General features: G+C 46.0%; 1 protein-coding gene across 10 annotated transcripts in view; it reads left to right on the plus strand.

Annotated features, from left to right (window-relative positions):
- The first annotated feature begins 268 nt into the window (after window positions 1-268).
- The window catches only part of LOC106580457 (autism susceptibility gene 2 protein), a 433,496-nt gene continuing 408,608 nt past the window's right edge, over window positions 269-25,156 (plus strand). For 7 of the 10 annotated variants that reach the window (XM_045703231.1, XM_045703228.1, XM_045703233.1 and 4 more), the window contains exon 1: window positions 270-1,662. In XM_045703231.1, coding sequence (XP_045559187.1) covers window positions 1,369-1,662 — 294 coding nt within the window. In that variant the 5' untranslated portion in view covers window positions 270-1,368. Of the gene's footprint in view, window positions 1,663-25,156 lie in introns of all 10 variants that reach the window. The other 3 variants (XM_045703235.1, XM_045703234.1, XM_045703229.1) reach the window with 2 other exon arrangements.

Here is a 25,156-nt window from a genome sequence, read left to right on the forward strand (position 1 = left end):
AACAGAGATGTAGACTACAGAACATATGACATGTCATGATTCATCAGTAGTGGTGGAGAATGGACACCACTGGAGACTGCCACACAATTCATTTTGGCAAGTATCCAAATAGATCAAATAGGCTGGAATGATGAAAGAGATGAATATCGCCAAACAAGTCAAATCACGAATCATAGTTGGAAAGGTTTTCTAGACTAAAGTGTTGGGCTGCATTTCTATTCGCTGACAGTAGGACGTCAGAGTGGGGCGACTTCATGGACCGTAGGCTGCGACAGACATACTGTAGGACTACGTGTAGCCAGCCGCATTACACTACAGTAATGCCAATATTGTAGCCTATGCCTCATGACAAAGTTACTGTGCGTGATTTAGAAGTATAAACTAGCTCTCTTCCTTCTGGTAATTTGCAGAGGTGGCGGAAGTGCGTCAGTTATCTCGGCTCTCTGAGGCTTTTACTGCACACTAATTTCAGATGTAGGGAAAAGAGGGGAGAGAAGATTTTAATCACTCTGCCGCTTTAAGGACACTTATCAAAGCTTTGCATTATGTGAAAACGAAAAATACGACGAGACACGAGTAACTGAGCAACCAAGGACGGAATTCAAGAGTGGATCTATAACTTACGTGGGCCTGGAATAGCCGATGGCTTTGGCTTATGGGGTTTGATCATATGCAGTGGATGGTCGTATGTTGAAGTAGCTAAACGGAGGATCATTTTGAAAATATTGCGCATAAGTAGCGAAAGACGTGGAAATCCCTGCCCTCGTAGCTTTTATCGCGCAAAGGTTTACCCTACGGCGGAACTTGTCAGAGGAATATGGTTAACCGTTGAAACTCGCCAATGCAGAGAGGATTATCCACTTATGTATTATCTCATACATAATTGTTAAGCACCTAATACGCATTTTGACGGATGTTATCCATAGTCCTTTTTTGACAGTGGATTATGGATTGGGTGGTGGAAAACAACGGGCAGCGACATTATTTCTCTGCGCTGTCTGTGGTATGCAGCTATTAACATTGTTTTTCCAATGCAACAAAGTTGCAAAGCAAGTGGAATGCATACATTTGAAGTATTTCGCCATTTTACACCTGCTTATGTAAAGAACGCGTCGACCTTATAGTATCGGATCGCTTCAAATACGTGAGGATTTGCGTTCCTTCTTCCTCGCCTGCATGGAATATTTTAACATCTGTTTATTGTATTCGGGAGGAATATTCAAGGTCATTCCGTGAATCTTATTATATATATGTATTATTTATACATGCGTATCTCCTCGTGATAGCACAATAGTATCTTATTTCGCACAGGGAATCCGCTTTACGTTAGGCGCTCTAGAGTGATTTTGTCATTGCAACATTTTTAAAATGGATGGAAAATTGAAGCAGAGCCGGAGATCCCGTTCCAAACGTGAGAGGGTACGGAGACGGGAGGCAGTGGGCAGGGATGCCCGCAGTCCAAACCCTTCATCTTGTTCAGATAGGGAGCAAAGTCCTGGGAGGGATCTCGCCTCCCAGAATGGTAAAAAGGTTCCACACTTGACACCTTCTTCCAGAGCCTCACGTCCCCCTCGTCGAAAGAGACGAGAATCCAGTTCTCAAGAAGAGGATATCATTGATGGATTTGCCATAGCCAGTTTCGTCAGCCTGGACTGTCTGGAGGTAAGGGGATTGGTTTATAATTACACATGTCAAACACGTCAGAATTTGCATAAGAGCATAACTTTTCAGCTTGACTAATGCGGTGCTATTCATGACATGCTCTGACATAACGGTTTGTTTGACAGCATATAAACATGTGCTGTTTTCTCTGCGTGTTGAGGGGAATGAATTGTAGATCTTTGGCTTGTCCTTGAAGTTATGCCTTTTGTTGTTCTATGCAACATGGGTCTGCAGCCCCTTTAGACTTCTTACTCTTTACTACACAATTTCCATAATTGTATGCCTCTATAACCATATGCCCATATGGAGTGTGCATATTCATTGGATGGTCCAACATGTGCAATGTGACTTTGATTATATGTTTGTATTTGCTTTGAAGGTGATTAAACCTCAGGTGAAGTTGAAGTCTACAAATGAGATTGTGAATTTGATACAAGTAACCACTGTCCTTAGACCTCGTTATGATCTATTCTAATTACATGGAACATAGATTTAGCCAGTGGTAACTTGTGGAATAGACACCGACTGGAATGCGGTTTTAACCAATCAGCATTCAGGATTAGACCCACCCGTTGTATAAATGAATATGAAACATCTTTCCAAGTACAGTTGAAGTCTTCAAAGTTGACATTTGTATTGGTAATACCTGTGTACCTACTTACATAGTATCTGCAATAACTTCTTAGCCTGTTAGTGGCTGACTGTGGCTGCAAAGGTCAGGAAGTAAACCCATAGACACCTGCTACTACTCTACTCAGTTGAGTGTAAGCAACACAGTCAGTTGTAATTGCTGCTTGTTTCCCACAGAGACAATACCACCAGCATAGTACAATAGACTGCATTACATAGCTTGACCTATTGGCTTATTACTAGATTTGAGTGCATACATAAGTATGAAATATTGTCCATGATATGTTATTTTTTGTTGTGGACATAAATGTCCAAAGGAGTGCTCACTCACTGGGAGCTTGTCATTGATTTGTCACCTCCCCTCTGTTAACAAGTTTAACCTGTCAGGGTCCTCAGTAATTACATTGCTCTTCCATTAACTTAGGCCTTCCATGCCACTTACTAGAGTTTTGTGTGAGCGAAGATAGTGTTTAAGAGGAGGGGCAGAGGGTGAACTGCATGGAAGTGTGTAGGAAAGGGTGATGGAGAGAGGTGTGTGTGTGTGTGTGTGTGTGTGTGTGTGTGTGTGTGTGTGTGTGTGTGTGTGCATTATATGCTCTGATGTGAAAGGTATGTGTACGCGTGCCTCCGGTGCTCGCTGCTTATGGCAGTCTGACAGGTGCTGACTATGAAAGGCCTCTGGGACGTCTGAGCGAAGTGCTTCTCAGATAGGATCGGATCCCACCAGGAGAGCAGTGGCTGTCTGTAGGGTCACTTCCTTCAGTGACATCTACAAGTGAATGAATGATGTACTCAGCCAGACAGCTAATCAGGGTAGGCCGTCATTGTAAACAATAATTTGTTCTTAACTGACTTGCCTAGTTAAATATATATATATATATATACTGCTCAAAAAAATAAAGGGAACACTTAAACAACACATCCTAGATCTGAATGAAAGAAATAATCTTATTAAATACTTTTTTCTTTAATGTGCTGACAACAAAATCACACAAAAATAATCAATGGAAATCCAATTTATCAACCCATGGAGGTCTGGATTTGGAGTCACACTCAAAATTAAAGTGGAAAACCACACTACAAGCTGATCCAACTTTGATGTATTGTCCTTAAAACAAGTCAAAATGAGGCTCAGTAGTGTGTGTGGCCTCCACGTGCCTGTATGACCTCCATACAACGCCTGGGCATGCTCCTGATGAGGTGGTGGATGGTCTCCTGACCTGGACTAAAGCATCCGCCAACTCCTGGACAGTCTGTAGTGCAACGTGGCGTTGGTGGATGGAGCGAGACATGATGTCCCAGATGTGCTCAATTGGATTCAGGTCTGGGGAACGGGCGGGCCAGTCCATAGCATCAATGCCTTCCTCTTGCAGGAACTGCTGACACACTCCAGCCACATGAGGTCTAGCATTGTCTTGCATTAGGAGGAACCCAGGGCCAACCGCACCAGCATATGGTCTCACAAGGGGTCTGAGGATCTCATCTCGGTACCTAATGGCAGTCAGGCTACCTCTGGTGAGCACATGGAGGGCTGTGCGGCCCCCCAAAGAAATGCCACCCCACACCATGACTGACCCACCGCCATACCGGTCATGCTGGAGGATGTTGCAGGCAGCAGAACGTTCTCCACGGCGTCTCCAGACTCTGTCACGTCTGTCACGTGCTCAGAGTGAACCTGCTTTCATCTGTGAAGAGCACAGGGCGCCAGTGGCGAATTTGCCAATCTTGGTGTTCTCTGGCAAATGCCAAACGTCCTGCACGGTGTTGGGCTGTATGCACAACCCCCACCTGTGGACGTCGGGCCCTCATACCACCCTCATGGAGTCTGTTTCTGACCGTTTGAGCAGACACATGCACATTTGTGGCCTGCTGGAGGTCATTTTGCAGGGCTCTGGCAGTGCTTCTCCTGCTCCTCCTTGCACAAAGGCGGAGGTAGCGGTCCTGCTGCTGGGTTGTTGCCCTCCTACGGCCTCCTCCACGTCTCCTGATGTACTGGCCTGTCTCCTGGTAGCGCCTCCATGCTCTGGACACTACGCTGACAGACACAGCAAACCTTCTTGCCACAGCTCGCATTGATGTGCCATCCTGGATGAGCTGCACTACCTGAGCCACTTGTGTGGGTTGTAGACTTCGTCTCATGCTACCACTAGAGTGAAAGCACCGCCAGCATTCAAAAGTGACCAAAACATCAGCCAGGAAGCATAGGAACTGAGAAGTGGTCTGTGGTCCCCACCTGCAGAACCACTCCTTTATTGGGGGTGTCGTGCTAATTGCCTATAATTTCCACCTGTTGTCTATTCCATTTGCACAACAGCATGTGACATGTATTGTCAATCAGTGTTTGCTTCCTAAGTGGACAGTTTGATTTCACAGAAGTGTGATTGACTTGGAGTTACATTGTGTTGTTTAAGTGTTCCCTTTATTTTTTTGAGCAGTGTATATATATTTAATCTGGCATGATAAAGCTTTCATAAATCAATTCCATTAAAATGGTTGGAAATGGAGTAAAACAAGCCTCTAAACAGTAGTTGTTAGATTTGCATGACAATGGGCTGATGGTAGTTAGTTATACTTTGTATAGAGCTAAGTGTGGGTTGGGCACGCATCTGGAAAGCCTATGTGATAGGGCCAAGCAGGAATGTTAAATGCTAATTTCCTATCAATTATCCAACTGACACGGCACCATTAGCCATTCAATAACACACTGACCTATTGCATCATTCTCTAATAAACACAGTGCCGTTGAAAGAGTGTTCTTAACCTCGTATAATTCACTGATGGTCAGTACAGGCCTCCCTGTTCATGACAGGCCAGTGAGACGGATTAGACTGGGCACTTTCACAGTATATTGAGATCAATCTCACATTTTCTCTGGGTTTATTGAACCTCTATAGCTTGCTGCTCAACAGTACTGTACACCATGTTTATGTGAATGTGAGTGTTTTGCTTTCACGTTAAACATGTTTCAGTAGTGGGTAATATTGCAGCCTTGGATTGAAAGAATAAAGCTGCCTGCTGCTCTTGGAGCTTATGTTGTGTGTAATGTATGCAGCAACCTGCTCTGCTCCCATAGCCTAGTTCATTATGCTAGAAACCAATCCACGACTTGATTATCATTTCTTTATTTGTTTTGAGTCCAGATTTCACCTGGAAAGTCACTAACCTGTGTAAATTAACAGTACAAACAAGACATGCCTACTTTGTCAAACTGGGCTATGCTATAGTGACTAGAAATGTCAGTGAGGAGATGAGGCATGTAGAATAAAAAGCCCTCTCTCAAATGCCTATTAAGACAATTATACAATACTGTTAAAGCCCCTCAAAAGTCCCCCCGTGGGTAATGTACTAACAGAAACAATAAGAAAATATTGCAATTATCCACCTTCCATAATAGAAGTGAGATGTGATATTTCCCTCCTCTCTTTGTGTGACGTTGATGCTAGAGTGGCAAATCCCCCTCGCTAATCCACACAGAGTTGATCCTTATGTTTGTCTGTTTAGGCTTGATTTGACTTTTTTCTCTGTAACCGTCAGCAGTCATTTGTAATGGGGGGGATTTTGACCTGTTTATTGTCACATTAACACAGATTATGTGTTAACATGTGTTATTACACTGTCTTACATTATATCCCTTAAAATAGTATATTATTCTCTCTTGTCATAAACAATCAGCCTACTCTACTCTTACGATTCGAACACACCGATGGCGTCATTGCATTTTGGTACACCAGAATTACATTCATTTCCAATGAAACGCTGCGTTTGCTGTGCAGCATTGTGTTGCAGAGGCAGTTGCAGTGCGTTCGGTGTGGTGCAGATGTTGGATTTATTGAACGTATGTGTCAAACTGTATGTGTAGACGGCTTGACAGAAATGGTAGCAGAAGGTGAATGTTGAACTTTTGTTGCACACATGTCCAGATGATGCTGCATACTATTTTGCGCAATGACGCTGTCGGTGTGTTTGAAGCGTTATAGCAGGTGTAAATGAAGCTGCATCTGTAACAATTCAGCAGTGTGTTGGATGAACAAACCGTACAAGCCGTACATCAACAGTATAGTATTTGGTCTAGAGACTTGGAACTTGTTCAGTGTTGGGATGTTGCTAAAAGCTGTAGTTATAACAACTCAACACTTGTGTTGAACTACAAGCCATAAATTAACATTATAAACTGGGTGGTTCGAGGCATGAATGCTGATTGGCTGACAGCCGTGGTATATCAGACCGTGTACCACAGGTATGACAAAACATTTATTTTTGCTGCTCTAATTATGTTGGTAATAGCAATAAAGTACCTCTGGGGTTTGTGCTATATGGCCAATATAAAATGGCTAAGGGCTGTGTCCAGGCACTCCGCGATACATCGTGCCTAATAACAGCCATTAAATGTGGTATATTGGCCATATACCACACCCCCTCTGCCTTATTGCTGAAGTATACCATTTGGTCTCTGGATCCAGAGGCCTGTTAAACTGTTTTGTATGGTCATCATGTTGCAATACCGCTCAGTGTTTTCGTTACTCTCATAGTGATGGCTGTAGTGCATCATACTGTATGCTGCCAGCCGGTGACAAACAACAACTCCCCTTTTAATTAACAGGCAGGCCCCCGGAGGCGTCGGTGCTCAGAGCCTGACACGTCCCATGAAGAAATGCTTCTTAAGACCCATGGGACCCATCTCTCCCGTGGCGGAGAGAGAGTAAGAGAGATAAACATTTTGGCTGTGCTGTGTGTGTGTGTGTGTGTGTGTGTGTGTGTGTGTGTGTGTGTGTGTGTGTGTGTGTGTGTGTGTGTGTGTGTGTGTGTGTGTGTGTGTGTGTGTGTGTGTACTGTCATGCCCGATAGTGGAGAGATAGCATCCTTTTGGCTGTGCTGCTGAGGCTGTGTGCCCAATATATTGACAAATGATCTAAATATCCTCCCTAGAAAGAGCTTGTTCTCTCCAGAGGGTGTGTGGGGCGGAGGTTACATACAGCCCTTATGGTCCCCCTGCGGAACAGTCTTCATTGTCCGTTATGAGAAGTAATGAATAGCTTGGTTGCTGTGACTGTCACTGTAGTGGATGTGGTGTGTGCTGCTGCTGGCTTTTCCTTTTGTTTCCCTCTTCATTTGGTCGTTGTTTCCCTATGAGAGGTATTGAACAGTCTGGCTAATGTCACTGTCAGTGTTCTAGATGTGTTGTGCTGCTGGGTTGTATCTTCCTCCTTTCTCTCTCGGTCTGCTTTGTGTGGCGTGTGACAGGATGCAATTATCAAGTGATTAAGATGTTGTCTTGAAGCCTGGTGAGAAGGATTAGACTTCTGACTGGTTAAAGTTGCCTGTTCATCCACTGGCTGCTTTGCCTTCTGTTTATGGGATTTCTTGAGTCTGACCAGGCTCTGCTTTGCTCTCTGCTCTTTCACTCATAATCAATGAAACAGTGTTGAATAAGAAAGGTTGTTATTGAAATAATACGTGTCTCCCTGTTTACCACCCCTGCAATTTAGGATCACATATTGTGGCATTTGGCTGCGGAAATGTTTAAATGACTGGCTGGCAATGAGGCCTGAGAAAGATTTACAATACAAATAATGAAACATAAGTAGAAAGAACACTAAGTGCCTCATTAAGTGTGTTTTCCTTTTGGCCTAGTCCACTCATTGACTGAGAGAGCAGTAGAACAGGCAGTGAATGTCTTGCTTGTTCATACTTGTACAGTTACATCAACATCTCTCAAGTGAATCCCTTTAAAAATTTGCTTGTATGCAAAAATTCTTCATTTTCCAGGGACCTGGGCCCATCAAGTTCAACTGGTCTATTGGTTGGCTTTGCTGAGTAGGGCCTTAACGAAATCCCCCCCAAATCATCTCCTAAGCTCACAACACAAGATTTAGTCTAATGCTCGCTTTCAGAATGAAGTAGTAAATACAGAGGCAGTTTGACATTTTATTTACCATTGGCACATTCAGTGCAGTTGTTACGGATGTCGTAGAGAGGGGACCAAAGCGCAGCGTGGTAAGTGTTCATTATCTTTATTTAACAATGAAAACACTAGAACAAAGAAACCAACCGAAAAGCCAAACAGTTCCGTCAGGTAACGAATACAAAACAGAAAAGAACTACCCACAAAACACAGGTGGGAAAAGGATGCCTAAATATGATTCCTAATCAGAGACAACGATAGACAGCTGCCTCTGATTAGGAACCATACTCGGCCCAACAAAGAAATACAAAACATAGAATGCCACCCCACACCCTGACCTTACAAAATAGAGAAATAAGCCGTCTCTCTCAGGTCAGGGCGTTACAGTACCCCCCCCCAAAGGTGCGGGCCGGGACCTATAGGGGAGGGCCCGGGTGGGCATCTATACTTGGCAGCGGCTCTGGTTCAGGGCGTAGCCCCCACACCACCCGCTGATCCCCCTGCTTCTGTGTCGCCAGAGGAACCAGACCGTGGATCATCGCCGGAGGCTCTGAACTGCCGACCGCTGCTGAAGACTCTGGGCTGCAGGCCGCCGCTGAAGACTCTGGGCTGCAGACCGCCGCTGAAGACTCTGGGCTGCAGACCGCCGCTGAAGACTGGGCTGCAGACCGCCGCTGAAGACTCTGGGCTGCAGACAGCCGCTGAAGACTCTGGGCTGCAGACCGCCGCTGAAGACTCTGGGCTGCAGACCGCCGCTGAAGACTCTGGGCTGCAGACCGTCGCTGAAGACTCTGGGCTGCAGACCGTCGCTGAAGACTCCGGGCTGCAGGCCGTCTCAGGAGGTTCCGAGCTGCAGGCCGTCTCAGGAGGTTCCGGGCTGCAGGCCGTCTCAGGAGGCTCCGTACTGGGGAGCGTCGCTGGAGGCTCCGGACTGGGGAGCGTTGCTGGAGGCTCCGGACTGGGGAGTGTCGCTGGAGACTCCGGACTGGGGAGCGTCGCTGGAGGCTCCGGACTGGGGAGCGTCGCTGAAGGTTCCGGACTGGAGAGCGTCGCTGTAGGTCGCTGCAGGCTCCGTGCCATGGATTATCACTGGAGGCTTTGTGCCATGGATAATCACTGGAGGCTCCGGGCCATGGATTATCACTGGAGGCTTCGTGCCATGGATCATTTCTACAGGCTCCGGGCCATGGATCATCACTGGAGGCTTCGTGCCATGGATCATCCCTATAGGCTCCGGGCCATGGATCATCACTGGAGGCTTCGTGCCATGGATCATCCCTACAGGCTTCTTGCCATGGATTATCCCTACAGGCTCCGGGCCATGGATTATCACTGGAGGCTTCGTGCCATGGATCATCCCTACAGGCTCCGGGCCATGGATCATCACTGAAGGCTTCGTGCCATGGATCATCCCTATAGGCTCCGGGCCATGGATCATCACATGAGGCTTCGTGCCATGGATCATCACTGGAGGCTCCGGACCATGGATTATCACTGGAGGCTTCGTGCCATGGATCATCACTACAGGCTCCGGGCCATGGATCATCACTACAGGCTCCGGGCCATGGATTATCACTGGAGGCTCCGGGCCATGGATTATCACTGGAGGCTTCGTGCCATGGATCATCTCTATAGGCTCCGGGCCATGGATCATCCCTACAGGCTTCTTGCCATGGATTATCCCTACAGGCTCCGAGCCATGGATTATCACTGGAGGCTTCGTGCCATGGATTATCACTGGAGGCTTCGTGCCATGGATCATCACTGGATGCTTCGTGCCATGGATTATCACTGGAGGCTTCGGACCATAGATCATCACTGGAGGCTTCCTACGTGGAGCTGGAACCGGTCTCATCGGACTGGGGAGACGCACAGGAGACTGGGTGCGCAGAGCAGGCACAGGGTATAGTGGGCCGTGGAGGCGCACTGGTGGTCTGGAGCTTAGGGCTGGCACAAGACGAACTGGTTTGTGCTGGTGAACGGGGGGTACCGTGTGTAGAGCTGGCGCAGGATAACCTGGGCCGAAGAGACGCACTGGAGACCAGGAACGCTGAGCCGGCACACTTCTTCCTGGCTGACTGCCAACTCTAGCAAGGCAACTGTGAGGAGCTTGCACCGAGCGTACCGGGCTGTGAGTGTGCACTGGCGACACAGTGCGCATCACCACATAACACGGTGCTTGCTCGGTCACTCGCTCCCCACGGTAAGCACGGGGAGTTGGCTCAGGTCTCAACCCCGACTTCGCCAATCTCCCCATGTGCCCCCCCCAATTTGTTTTGTTGCCGCTGCCTCTCGGGCTTCCGTTGTTGCCGTGCTTGTTCCTCATAGTATTGCTGTTTCGCTTTCGCTGCCTCGATCTCCTCTTGCGGACGGCGATACTCCCCAGGCCTTGTCCAGGGTCCTGCCCCATCCAGGATTTCCTCCCAGGTCCAGTCCTCCTGACCACTCTGCTTGGTCCTTTGGTAGTGGGTAGTTCTGTTACGACCGTCGCAATGAGGGGACCAAGGTGCAGCGTGGTAAGTGTTCATCTTGATATTTATTTTTACTCAGAACACTTAAAACAAAATAATAAACAATGGAAATGAAAGCGCACAGTTCTGTCAGGTAAAACACTAAACAGAAAATAACTACCCACAAAACACAGGTGGGAAAAGGATGCCTAAGTATGATTCCTAATCAGAGACAACGATAGACAGCTGCCTCTGATTAGGAACCATACTCGGCCCAACAAAGAAATACAAAACATAGAATGCCCACCCCACACCCTGACCTAACAAAATAGAGAAATAAACCGTCTCTCTCTCAGGTCAGGGCGTGACAGCAGTGCAGTAGAGAGGACCCAATAATAGTCAATGTTTTGCTAATGCATACTGTCACCATGCTACCTAGACCGTCTTGCAGGTCAACCAAACATCCACTATTTCTCACAACATATTAGTATCGGCATGATCATGTGATCACCAACATCTTATGTTAATAGCTAATTATGTATGCCTATATGAGTGAGCGGAGAACGATAAAGGAGTGTTTATTTCGCTAGCATCAACGTCCACTTAGTTTTTGTTTTGCCATGACATCATGAACGACAAAACCTGTTATTTTGATTGGGTGGAAATCAAAGCAGATCGGCCTCTAGTCTTTCTCATGATTTCTGGGTTAGAGCATTTATTCTGAGAGATGCCGTGACTTGCTAAAGCTCCATAGAGGGTCTCAGAGCATGTTTTCTTTATAAATGACTAGCTGTGAAAGCAATTAGTGTAACAGTTGTCAACATGCTCCTTGCTACAAATGTGAGATAGGAACATTAGCTCTGAGGGGAATAGTCTTTCTGGTTGGAGTGATACTAACAATAATCACTGCAGAGCTCTATTCCCAGCCTGAAATAAGATATTGAGACGGCTGCTACTTGCCAGTGCTGCTGCCTCGCTTGGTCTCCCTCCGTGGATCAGCCTCTTTCTGCCTCCCTTGGTCTCCCTCCGTGGATCAGCCTCTTTCCTTCTCCCTTGGTCTCCCTCCGTGGATCAGCCTCTTTCTGCCTCCCTTGGTCTCCCTCTGGATCAGCCTCTTTCTGCCTCCCTTGGGCTCCCTCCGTGGACCAGCCTCTTCTGCCTCCCTTGGTCTCCCTCTGGATCAGCCTCTTTCTGCCTCCCTTGGGCTCCCTCTGTGGATCAGCCTCTTTCTGCAATTCAGAAGTCAATGACAGGCCTCAGCCGCCGATCATATCTCGGAAGGTTTCTTCAGAGCTGTCTGTCTGTCAAATATGAGCTTTCGTGTGAGAAGAAATCCAAATAAGGACTTGGACTGTTGTTGTTTGAGTTTTGGCAGCAGACTAATAAGCAGTAGCTGGCCAAGATCATAGAGTTTAGATAAGAGTTGGTTACGCAACGCTAGGGGATCGCTCTCTCATTTACATTTCTACTTTTACCGCGCGTACATTGTCAGCTGCAGTATTTTCTCATGTGGAAGCAAAGCGCTTGTTCCATTCCTTGAGTAATGGCTATATACACTGAGTATACAAAAAATGTCCATGACATAGACTGACCAGGTGAATCCAGGTGAAAGCTATGATCCTTTATTGATGTCAATTGTTAAATCCACTTCGATCTGTTTAGAGGAAGGGGAGGAGACAGGTTAAAGAAGGATTTAAGGGGGTGCAAATCAATCTTAGGAAGGTGGTCCTAATGTTTGGTATACTCTGTGTATATACAGTTGAAGTCGGAAGTTTACATACACCGTAGCCAAATACATTTAAACTCAGTTTTTCACAATTCCTGACATTTAATCCAATTAAATGTCTTAGGTCAGTTAGGATCACCACTTTATTTTAAGAATGTGAAATGTCAGAGTAATAGTAGAGAGAATGATTTATTTCACCTTGTATTTCTTTCATCACATTCCCAGTGGGTTAGATGTTTACATACACTCAATTAGTATTTGGTAGCATTGCCTTTAAATTGTTTAACTTGGTTCAAATGTTTCGGGTAGCCTTCCACAAGCTTCCCACAATAAGTTGGGTGAATTTTGACCCATTCCTTCTGACAGAGCTGGTGTAACTGAGTCAGGTTTGTCGGCCTCCTTGCTCGCACAAACCTTTTCAGTTCTGCCCACACATTTTCTATAGGATTGAGGTCAGGGCTTTGTGATGGCCACTCCAATACCTTGACTGTGTTGTCCTTAAGCCATTTTGCCACAACTTTGGAAGTATGCTTGGAGTCATTGTCCATTTGGAAGACCCATTTGCGACCAAGCTTTCACTTCCTGACTGATGTCTTGAGATGTTGCTTCAATATATCCACATAATTGTCCATCCTCACGATGCCATCTATTTAGTGAAGTGCACCAGTCCCTCCTGCAGCAAAGCACCCCCACAACATGACACTGCCACCCCCGTGCTTCACGGTTGGGATGGTGTTCTTCGGCTTGCAAGCCTCCCCCTTTTTCCTCCAAACATAACGATGGTCATTATGGCCAAACAGTTGTATTTTTCTTTCATCAAACCAGAGGACATTTCTCCAAAAGGTACGATCTTTGTCCCCATATGCAGTTGCAAACCGTAATCTGGCTTTTTTATGGCGGTTTTGGAGCAGTGGCTTCTTCCTTGTTGAGCGGCCTTTCAGATTATGTCGATATAGGACTCGTTGTACTGTGGATACAGATACTTTTGTACCTGTTTCCTCCAGCATTTTCACAAGGTCATTTGCTGTTGTTCTGGGATTGATTTGCACTTTTCGCACCAAAGTACGTTCATCTCCAGGAGACAGAATGCGTCTCCTTCCTGAGCGGTATGACGGCTGCGTGGTACCATGGTGTTTATACTTGCGTGCTATTGTTTGTACAGATGAACGTCGTCCCTTCAGGCGTTTGGAAATTGCTCCCAAGGATGAACCAGACTTGTGGAGGTCTACAATGTTTTTTCTGAGGTCTTGGCTAATTTCTTTTGATTTTCCCATGATGTCAAGCAAAGAGGCACTGAGTTTGAAGGTAGGCCTTGAAATACGTCCACAGGCACACCTCCAATTGACTCAAATGATGTCAATTAGCCTATCAGAAACTTCTAAAGCCATGACATCATTTTCTGGAATTTTCCAAGCTGTTTAAAGGCACAGTCAACTTAGTGTATGTAAACTTCTGACCCACTGGAATTGTGATACAGTGAATTATAAGTGAAATAATCTGTCTGTAAACAATTGTTGGAAAAATTACTTGTGTCATGCACAAAGTAGATGTCCTAACCGACTTTCCAAAACTATGGTTTGTTAACAAGAAATTTGTGGAGTGGTTGAAAAACGAGTTTTAATGACTCCAACCTAAGTGTTTGTAAACTTCCGACTTCAACTGTAGATATACTATGCATGTAAATCAAGCAGTTCCTGAATTCAATGTTAACTGACTGCGTCTGTAGAAACACTACGGAAGTGTTCTTGATATATTCAATCTTAAACAATATTTTGTGTGAAGATAAATACATATGTGAGATATGTAGTTAGTACATTATGGACTTCTGCAACCAATTTGTCTGGAACAGTGAGAAAGAGATCTAACACATATGACTCATTTTGTCAGAAATACCATGTTATTGGGTATCTCTCGCTCTGTCTGTCTGTCCCTCTCTCTGTCTGTCCCTCTCTCAACTTCTGTATTATGGGGGTTATATACACATCTATGTGTTCGCTCCTTTCAGACAGACCACTTTGTTACGTTTTACAAAACGAGGACACACACACACACACACACACACACACACACACACACACACACACACACACACACACACACACACACACACACACACACACACAGAAAGCCAACAGGAGCACTCTCTTTACACAAGGCGTGGAATGAGACCACAATTACACACACAAACCCTGGCACACACACAAACACAGCGCAATGAAAATCTTCAAGTCAATATGGATGAAAAGACTTGCTGGTGAGAGAGAGGGAGAATACAAATAATATCACAGAACTCTCTCCCACAAACGCTGTTTGCATTTGGTATCGCCTTGATCTTTTTACCCAACTGTTCTCTGTGTGTCGGTGAAAATATCACTGCTGTAGTTGTCACTGCTGTAGAATAAAACAGACAGTGCTGAAGAACAGTTAACACTAGAAAAGCCTGGCCTCGAGGGACTCCCCTTTGAGCCAATGACAGTCTAATAAATACATTTTGTGTATGGTATTGCAAAATAATTATTTTGTTGTGTTTATGAAGGTCTTAGGCAACATTATAATACAAAATAAAATGTATTTCAAAGAACACAATAGCGTTTTCATGTAGCATACAAACGAAAAGTCACTGAAACACCACAATTCAAGTGTTAAAATCCATTTAATAAACACCATCACAAAGATCATTCATTATTCATTTGTTAAGGGCATATCTTGAGAAACATTATGAATTTAAGATGATTTAATTTCAATAGAACAGAATTGCATATTTTGAGTTCAAATATACAGTATTACTGTGCTTTGAGTGTTGCAAATGATGGGCAGTGGGGAAAAAATGACATGTCTAAATTTCTTATAACACAAATTCTGTTTGTGATATTACTATTTAACAACGAGGGGGGACATGACTTTAAAAATGCCAGAGTAATAAAATAAAGTACATTTGTTTTGAGTCAACATGACGCTCTCGGCTCTCCTAGTGTTAAAAGCAACGGGTGGCCGTTCCAACGCCTCTTACCAGAACATGGACCATCGTTTCTGTTTATGGCCTGACAGGTCTTAATGTTGAATTGCCACTGTTCGCCAACACCCAGCTGGTGACCCCTAACACACAGTGGCCACCCGCTGCTTTTAACAGTTCACCAGCACAACGTGTTTGGTTCTTTACAAAAATACATATTGCCTACTGCCTTCCTGTTCTGTCTGTCCGTCCATCTGTCTGTCTGTTGAGGAGGTACGTATTACTAGGCTCCATGAGAGGATGAGAAAGAAAGAGCGAGAGAGAGTGAACAGAGAGAGAGAACAGAGCGAGAGTGAACAGAGAGGGAGAAAGCTAGACTGAAATCCTACTATAACTGTAGTGGCAGCCTGTATTCATCCAGACTCCTGGTTAGTTACCTCCTGCCTGACAGGCAGCAAAGAGAGAGAACCCTCCAGCCTTGCAGGCAGCAGAGAGAGAGGGAACCCTCCATCCTGGCAGGCAACCGAGAGAGAACCCTCCAGCCTGGCAGGCAGCCGAGAGAGAACCCTCCAACCTGGCAGGCAACCGAGAGAGAACCTTCCAGCCTGGCAGGCAGCAGAGAGAGAACCCTCCAGCCTGGCAGGCAGCAGAGAGAGAGAACCCTCCAGCCTGGCAGGAAGCAGAGAGAGAGAACCCTCCAGCCTGGCAGGCAACCGAGAGAGAACCTTCCAGCCTGGCAGGCAGCCGAGAGAGAACCCTCCAGCCTGGCAGGCAACCGAGAGAGAACCCTCCAGCTTGGCAGGCAACCGAGAGAGAACCTTCCAGCCTGGCAGGCAGCAGAGAGAGAACCCTCCAGCCTGGCAGGCAGCAGAGAGAGAGAACCCTCCAGCCTGGCAGGCAGCAGAGAGAGAGAGAACCCTCCAGCCTGGCAGGCAACCGAGAGAGAACCTTCCAGCCTGGCAGGCAACCGAGAGAGAACCCTCCAGCCTGGCAGGCAACCGAGAGAGAAACCTCCAGCCTGGCAGGCAGCAGAGAGAGAACCCTCCAGCCTGGCAGGCAGCAGAGAGAGAGAACCCTCCAGCGTGGCAGGCAGCAGAGAGAAAGAACCCTCCAGCCTGGCAGGCAGCCGAGAGAGAACCCTCCAGCCTGGCAGGCCACAGAGAGAGAACCCTCCAGCCTGGCAGGCAACCGAGAAAGAACCCTCCAGCCTGGCAGGCAACCGAGAGAGAACCCTCCAGCCTGGCAGGCAACCGAGAGAGAACCCTCCAGCCTGGCAGGCAGCAGAGAGAAAGAACCCTCCAGCCTGGCAGGCAACCGAGAGAGAACCCTCCAGCCTGGCAGGCAACCGAGAGAGAACCCTCCAGCCTGGCAGGCAACCGAGAGAGAACCTTCCAGCCTGGCAGGCAGCAGAGACAGAACCCTCCAGCCTGACAGAGAGCAGAGAGAGAGAACCCTCCAGCCTGGCAGGAAGCAGAGCGAGAGAACCCTTCAGCGTGGCAGGAAGCAGAGCGAGAAAACCCTCCAGCCTGGCAGGAAGCAGAGCGAGAGAACCCTTCAGCGTGCCAGGCCGCAGAGACAGAACCCTCCAGCCTGACAGAGAGCAGAGAGAGAGAACCCTCCAGCCTGGCAGGAAGCAGAGCGAGAGAACCCTTCAGCCTGGCAGGAAGCAGAGCGAGAGAACCCTTCAGCCTGGCAGGCAGCAGAGAGAGAGAACCCTCCAGCCTGGCAGGCAGCAGAGAGAGAGAACCCTCCAGCCTGGCAGGAAGCAGAGAGAGAGAACCCTCCAGCCTGGCAGGAAGCAGAGAGAGAGAACCCTCCAGCCTGGCAGGAAGCAGAGAGAGAACCCTCCAGCCTGGCAGGCAGCAGAGAGAGAGAACCCTCCAGCCTGGCAGGCAGCAGAGAGAGAGAACCCTCCAGCCTGGCAGGCAGCAGAGAGAGAACAACCCTGTGTACATCCTCACACAGCACAGTACATAAACACCCCTATTTTCATGATCAGCTCCAGGTGTTGATGAAACATTTCCCCTGCTGGATAATCATATTCCCCCTCCCGCCTGCCAAGAAAGGCACTGAAAGAGAGGGAGGGAGGGAAGGAGAGAGAAAGGGAGTCCCGATCTGCATCTGTCTGAATGACTAGACTCTCTCCCTGGTGTTTCAATTTGCACAATAATACGAGGGGAGGAAAGGGGGCAGGAAACAGGGAGGCTGCAGACACTGACAGGCAGAGCTGGGGAGGGAGGGATGGATGGAGGAGGAAGGGAGGGGTGTGTGTGTGTGGTGGGGTAGGGTAGAGTGTTTCAGCAGGGTGACGCCACAATGGTACACCAAGATGTCATTCGGAGCAGGGGCAGTTTGTGTGTGTGGGATGACAGCTGACAGTGAGTGACAGAACTGTGGCCGTCATCGTGTGTACTCAGAGCCAGATCCTCCAGAGGACTGCAGCATAGTCGTCACAGCAGCACAGCCGTCACAGCAGCACAGCTGTCACAGGCAACGAGTGACACTAAACTGAGAAACAGGCAGGCGGGTGACGGATGAACGGGGCAACCGAGCCCAGCCCTGCTCTGCTGTGACTTCCATGTTGGGAATGCAGTCGCCTGAGCTGATGATTGTCAACAAATTTAGCTGGGTTGCTTCATTGAAAGACATTTATCAGTACAGGTAATTTACTTTACAAACATACAGACATCTGAGATACAGTTGAAATCAGAAGTTTACATACACCTTAGCTAAATACATTTAAACTCAGTTTTTCACAATTCATGACATTTAATCCGAGTAAAAATCCCGTTTTAGGTCAGGTAGGATCACCACTTTATTTTAAGAATGTGAAATGTCAGAATAATAGTAGAGAGAATGATTTATTTCAGCTTGTATTTCTTTCATCACATTCCCAGTGGGTCAGAAGTTTACATACACTCAATTAGTATTTGGTAGCATTGCCTTTAAATTGTTGAACCTGGGTCAAACGTTTCAGGTAGCCTTCCACAAGCTTCCCACAATAAGTTGGGTGAATTTTGGCCCATTCCTCCTGACAGAGCTGGTGTAACTGAGTCAGGTTTAAAGGCCTCCTTGCTCGCACACACTTTTTCAGTTCTGCCCACACATTTTCTATAGGTTTGAGGTCAGGGCTTTGTTATGGTCACTCCAATACCTTGACTTTGTTGTCCTTAAGCCATTTTGCCACAACTTTGGAAGTATGCTTGGGGTCATTGTCCATTTGGATGACCCATTTGCGACCAAGCTTTAACTTCCTGACTGATGTCTTGAGATGTTGCTTCAATATATCCACATAATTTTCCTGCCTCATGATGCCATCTATTTAGTGAAGTGCACCAGTCCCTCCTGCAGCAAAGCACCCCCACAACATGATGCTGCCACCCCCGTGCTTCACGGTTGGGATGGTGTTCTTCGGCTTGCTAGGCTCCCCCTTTTTCCTCCAAACATAATGGTCATTATGGCCAAACAGTTCTATTTTTATTTCATCAGACCAGAGGACATTTCTCTAAAAGTACGATCTTTGTCTCCATGTGTAGCTGCAAACCGTAGTCTAGCTTTTTTATGGCGGTTTTGGAGCAGTGGCTTCTTCCTTGCTGAGCGGCCTTTCAGGTTATGTCGCTATAGGACTCGTTTTACTGTGGATATAGATACTTTTGTACCTGTTTCCTCCAGCATTTTCACAGGGTCCTTTGCTGTTGTTCTGGGATTGATTTGAACTTTTCGCACCAAAGTACGTTCATCTCCAGGAGACTTGTGGAAGTCGACAATTTTTTTTCTGAGGTCTTGGCTGATTTCTTTTGATTTTCCCATGATGTCAAGCAAAGAGGCACTGAGTTTGAAGGTAGGCCTTGTTCAAATTGACTCAAATTATTTAAATTAAGCTATCAGAAGCTTCTAAAGCCATGACATCATTCTCTGGAATTTTCCAAGCTGTTTAAAGGCACAGTCAACTTAGTGTATGTAAACGTCTGACCCACTGAAATTGTGATACAGTGAATTATAAGTGAAATAATCTGTCCGTAAAATAATCTGTCCAAAACTGTAGTTTGTTAACAAGAAAGTTGTGGAATGGTTGAAAAACGAATTTTAATGACTGCAACCTAAGTGTATGTAAACATCCGACTTCAACTGTATGTTCTCTTGGTAGAGTGATTTGTTTACATATACCTACATTTGTAGTAGTCAGCTACAGATCGCTACATTTGCAGTAGTTTTTGTAAGTCATTGCGTGGTACTGCTATCTCCTGTCCTACAGGACACAGTGAATCTGCTGTGTTCTATCCTACAGGCATAGGCCTACCCTACACAGTGAATCTGCTGTGTTCTATCCTACAGGCATAGGCCTACCCTACACAGTGAATCTGCTGTGTTCTATCCTACAGGCATAGGTCTACCCTACACAGTGAATCTGCTGTGTTCTATCCTACAGGCATAGGCCTACCCTACACAGTGAATCTGCTGTGTTCTATCCTACAGGCATAGGTCTACCCTACACAGTGAATCTGCTGTGTTCAATCCTACAGGCATAGGCCTACCCTACACAGTGAATCTGCTGTGTTCTATCCTACAGACACGGCAAAGAATATGCCTGTCTGACTGAATCTGTTTGTTTTTTTATTTGTTTTGTTACTAGATACATGGCAGGAATCCATGGCAGACTAGGAGTAAGTGAGCTAATGTGTATTTGGGGCCCGGAGGCCAAAAACACACGCCATTGTTCAGTGCAGCAGAATGCACAATGGTTTTTCTGTTTAATCACTGCAGCCCTATAAAGCCCTTCCGAGGAGGGAGGGAGGGAGGGAGAGAGAGAGAGAGAGAAAGAGAGAGAGAGAGAGTTGTTTCCCTAACCTGAAGTCATGGGAGAAGGACAGCCCCCATTCTCATTGACTGGGCTGTAGTGGAGCAGGTTGAGAGTTTCACGTTCCTTGGTGTCCACATCACCAACAAACTAATATGGTCCAAGCACACCAAGACAGTCATGAAGAGGGTACGACAAAACCTATTCACCCTCAGGAGACTGAAAAGATTTGGCATGGGTCCTCAGATCCTCAAAAGGTTCTACAGCTGCACCAATCCTGACTGGTTGCATCACTCCCTGGTATGGCAACTGCTCGGCCTCTGACCACAAGGCACTACAGAGCTTAGTGCGAACGGTCCAGTACATCACTGGGGCCATGCTTCCTGCCATCCAGGACCTCTATACCAGGCGGTGTCAGAGGAAGGCCCTAAAAATTGTCATAGACTGTTCGCTGTGCTTCCGCACGGCAAGCGATACCGGAGTGCCAAGTCTAGGTCCAAGAGGCTTCTAAACAGCTTCTACCCCCAAGCCATAAGACTCCTGAACATCTAATCAAATGGCTTCCCAGACTATTTGCATTGCCCCCCCACCCCTCTTTTATGCTGCTGCTACTCTCTGTTATTATCTATGCATAAGTCACTTTAATAACTCTACCTACATGTATATATTACCTCAATTACCTCGAATAACCGGTGCCTCCGCACATTGACTCTGTACCGGTACCCCCTGTATATAGCTTCACTGTTGTTATTTTACTGCTGGTCTTTAATTATTTGTTACTTTTATTTCTTATTTTTCTTTAGGTATTTTTCTTAAAACTGCATTGTTGGTTAAAACCTCTTAGTGATCCCTTAACGCGCCAATCCCGTTTACGGGATAGATTTGACAACATCCGGTGAAATTGCAGAACGCCAAATTCAAACTACAAAAATATCAATATTCAACATTCACGAAAATATAAGTGTAATACATCAAAATAAAGCTTAACTTCTTGTTAATCCAGCCACAGTCACAGATTTCAAAAAGGCTTTACGGCGAAAGCACACCATGCGATTATCTGAGGACAGCGCCCCGCATACAAACACATGAAAATAATTTTTCTTCCAGGCAGGTGCAACACAAAAGTCAGAAATTATAATATAATAAATGCCTTACCTTTGAAGATCTTCTTCTTTTTGCAATCCTAAATGTCTCAGTGACACAATGAATGGTAGTTTTGTTCTATAAATTCCTTCTTTATATCCCCAAAATGTCCATTTATTTGGCATGTTTGATTCAGAAATACACCGGTTCCAACTTGCCCAACATGACTACAAAGTATCTAATAAGTTACCTGTAAACTTGGTCCAAACATTTCAAACAATGTTCCTAATCCAACCTCAGTTATCCTAAAATGTAAATAATCGATAAAATTTAAGATGGGATAATCTGTTTCCAATACCGAAGAAAAATAACACGGAGCGCGCTCCTGTTCACGCGCAACAAAAGACTTGGGACCTTCAGAGTTACACGTACAAAGAACAACACTACTTCTTAATTTCTCAAAAGAAAAACATTGACCAATTTCTAAAGACTGTTGACATCGAGTGGAAGCCATAGGAACGGCAACTATGTTCCTAATCAATAGGGTTTCCCATAGAAAACTATTTGAAAATCCTATGACCAAAATTATTTTCCCCATGGATGGTTTGTCCTCGGGGTTTCGCCTGGCAAATCAGTTCTGTTATACTCACAGACATTATTTTAACAGTTTTAGAAACTTTAGAGTGTTCTCTATCCAGATCTACCAATTATATGCATATCCTAGCTTCTGGGCCTGAGTAACAGGCAGTTTACTTTGTGCACGCTTTTCATCCAGACGCCAAAATACTGCCCCCTAGCCTTAAGAGGTTTTAAGGGCTTGTAAGTAAGCATTTCACGATAAGGTCTACACCTGTTGTATTCAGCGCATGTGACAAATACAATTTGATTTGATTTGAATAAGATGGTTGTGTTCCCATAGTAACCCAAGCTTCTTTATCCTAGTAAAGCTACAGTCCTGGGCTGGGGCTCGGCCTGGGAGCTGAGCTGCTTGCCTGATCGTTTTTAGGAGTTTGGCCTCAGCCTCCATATCGCCACAATTAGATTACATGAATGGGCTGGTAGCCGAAAGCTGGTAGCTGGTAACTGGAAGCTGGAAGTTGGTAGCTGGAAGCTGGTAGCTGGTAGCTGTTAGCCGGTAGCTGTTAGCTGGTAGCTGCTGATCTGTACACCATCTTATCAGTGACAGCAGCACATTCCAGCAGCACATGTGCTGGGGAAGGGAAGGAAGGCTGGGCTGGGCTGCTCTCTCTCTGCTCTGCTCTGCCAAGCCTCAGGTCTCAGCTACCTTCCTCACCATGCAAACCAACCAACCCCCACAGGACAGTAGCAAGCAAAATAGCAATCATACGCTGGTTATCCACACATGAGCTGTGAAGTGAACACATGAACTGTACAGTTACAGGAACACCACTGAATGCTGTTATCATAGGGGCCAGGTAGGAATAGGGTAGTGGAGAGGGAGAGGCAAAATGGAGAAAGAGAGAGACAAAGTAGTGAGAAAAGTGGAAAGAGAGAGAGGCACAATCTCCCCCTCTGGAAGTAAGCTATTCATTTTCAGTGTTTTGAAGGCATGTTATTATTCTCCAGTGAGATGTTTGTTGTTTCTGTTGCATTTCTTTATCTCACAGGAGACATCTTGTTCTCCACTGACTGTTCTCTTACAGATACAGTACTTATCATAAAGCAGAGTTCACAACATCAGATACAGTACTTATCAGAAAGCAGAGTTCACAACATCAGATACAGTAGATGCTACAGTATAGTCTGTTTAAATACACCTCCATTACTTTACAAGAAGAAATACAACAAGGCATGATACAACAAAGACAGTGTTATTACTGTCTATCTAGTTAATATGGAGTACTTTGTAACAGTTTGGCTATGTGTTCGTCCATGACGTGTGTATTGAAAAAGCATTAGAGAGACGATATTCTTTGGAGCCTTCTGTGAATAAAACCAACAGAACCAGTCATGCCACAGCAGCAGTCCCTTTTGTAGCCTGACCCTATCCCTCTCCCTCTCGACCCCCCCCCCGCCTTGTCGTTGCTGTACTGTTGATATATGTGGTGGGTCTAAGAGACAGCCTGTCAAAGTTAATCCGAATGCGTTGTGCAGCTAGAAACAGCCGTCCTGACTGGCTGACTCAACACACACTGTTGAGTCAACACACACTGTTGAGGCTGTTCTGAGGGCAAAAGCGGGTGGGGGGTTCACCTCAATATGAGGAAGATGTCCTTAATGTTTTGTACATGTTCAACATTAATCATGCATTTGACCTGTAATGGACCAAGCAGTAGGCCTTACGTGATTATAATTCAAGTAGGTATTTTAGAGGGGAAGACAGAGAATGGTTCCAAATGACTGGATATGGGCCTCTCTATGTAGCCTCTATCTGCTGATGGCCCTGTCTGGCTGTTGTTGTTACATATGTCACTGACTGTAAATTGCTATGAAGCCTGAACAATAACTAGCTGTGACCCAAGGTGTATGCACTGCCCTCACCCTCTCCTGCTTTGCTGATGGGGCCTTTTCATCAGGTATCTCTCTCCACCTCCCTCCTTTCCAGAGGATGACCTTCCCTCCAACGTCCTGTTCCTATTCGTCAGACTAGCCGTGTAATTGGTATGCAGAGAGACTCTGGAATGAGTCCACTCCGTGCTAGCTTGTGAATTCACCCTTGTAATGCCACGTTTATGGATAACAGAGATAAAACAACGCATGAAGGAAAAAAAGCAAACAAATGCCAAGGCTTGGGCTGCTTGCCTGCCTGACATCGCCTTTGTGAATCACAGATATACAGCCAAGGGCAAGGGAGAAGGGGAGTGAGAAAGGACTAAACAGATTATGCTTTACAATGTCCACCATTTGCATCGTATCTACTCTTGCCACTGCCAGCTGATTAACCTTTTCCCAGCCAAATGCTGCCTGACTGGATATAGAATCACTGGGGTTGTGTCTGAAATGGCACCCTATTCCCTATATTGTGAACTACTTTTGACAAGAGCTCTGGTCAAAAGTAGTGCTCTATATAGGGAATATGGTGCCATTTGGGACGACCCACTGGTTCTCATGGTCAGAACTTCTGGCCAGAGGAGTGTTTAGTCACCAGGGCATTGCTCATCTCATTGAGGCTGGATGTCTGGCTGGAGAGATGGACCTGGGCCTGAGGCTTGGGCTAATAACCTGACTGACTGAGCTCTGTGGGCTTGTGGTTCTGGCTCAGTTGCTGACTGGTTTACTGTATGGTTTACAGTTCCTTACAGCTCTATGCCCTCAGGTTGCTTATTATTGGATCGTCTTCATGACTAGCAGTTTTGTTTTGCTGATGGTGGAGCATCATTTTATATGTTAGCATAAATGGGGCATATTTCTAGTCCACGTTTCTCGTACGTATAATCTGTATTGGCTGAAAGGTCAGTCAAGTATGTGCCTTAATATATTTTGACATGGTAGCATGTTGTTTCAGTATGTTTTAGCGTGTGTTGCAAATGATCTGCCACCACAAACTTCAGAACTATAAGAATGTGTACATTTGTATAATTGCAATCCAGAACTCCCACACAGTCCATATAATACATCAACTGGAGTGAGTTACGGTTCCAAAGCACATAGTGATCCTTGTTCTCCCTAAAGTAACATCACTCAGGTCTCGTACAACATAAATATTTTCATATAAACAGTCTCCTGCTGAAACGATTCCAAGGCTTTCGCCTGAAGCCAACAGCGTAAAGGCGAAAGGCTGGAGGGTGCTCTCTTTTTCTCTTCTCTATCTTTCTCTTTCTGTCTCTCTCTCTCTCTCTCTATTGCTTTCTCTCACATTCTCTCTCTCTATTTCTCTATCCCTTTCTCTCCCTCGCTCTCCCTCCCCCTTTCTCTCTCCCCTTCCTCTCTCGCCCTCTTTCTTTTGCTCTCTCTGTCCCTCTCTCTTCCTTCCTTTTTCTCTCTCTCTCTC

This window comes from Salmo salar, chromosome ssa20 (assembly GCF_905237065.1).
Source record: "Salmo salar chromosome ssa20, Ssal_v3.1, whole genome shotgun sequence".
NCBI lineage: Eukaryota > Metazoa > Chordata > Actinopteri > Salmoniformes > Salmonidae > Salmo > Salmo salar.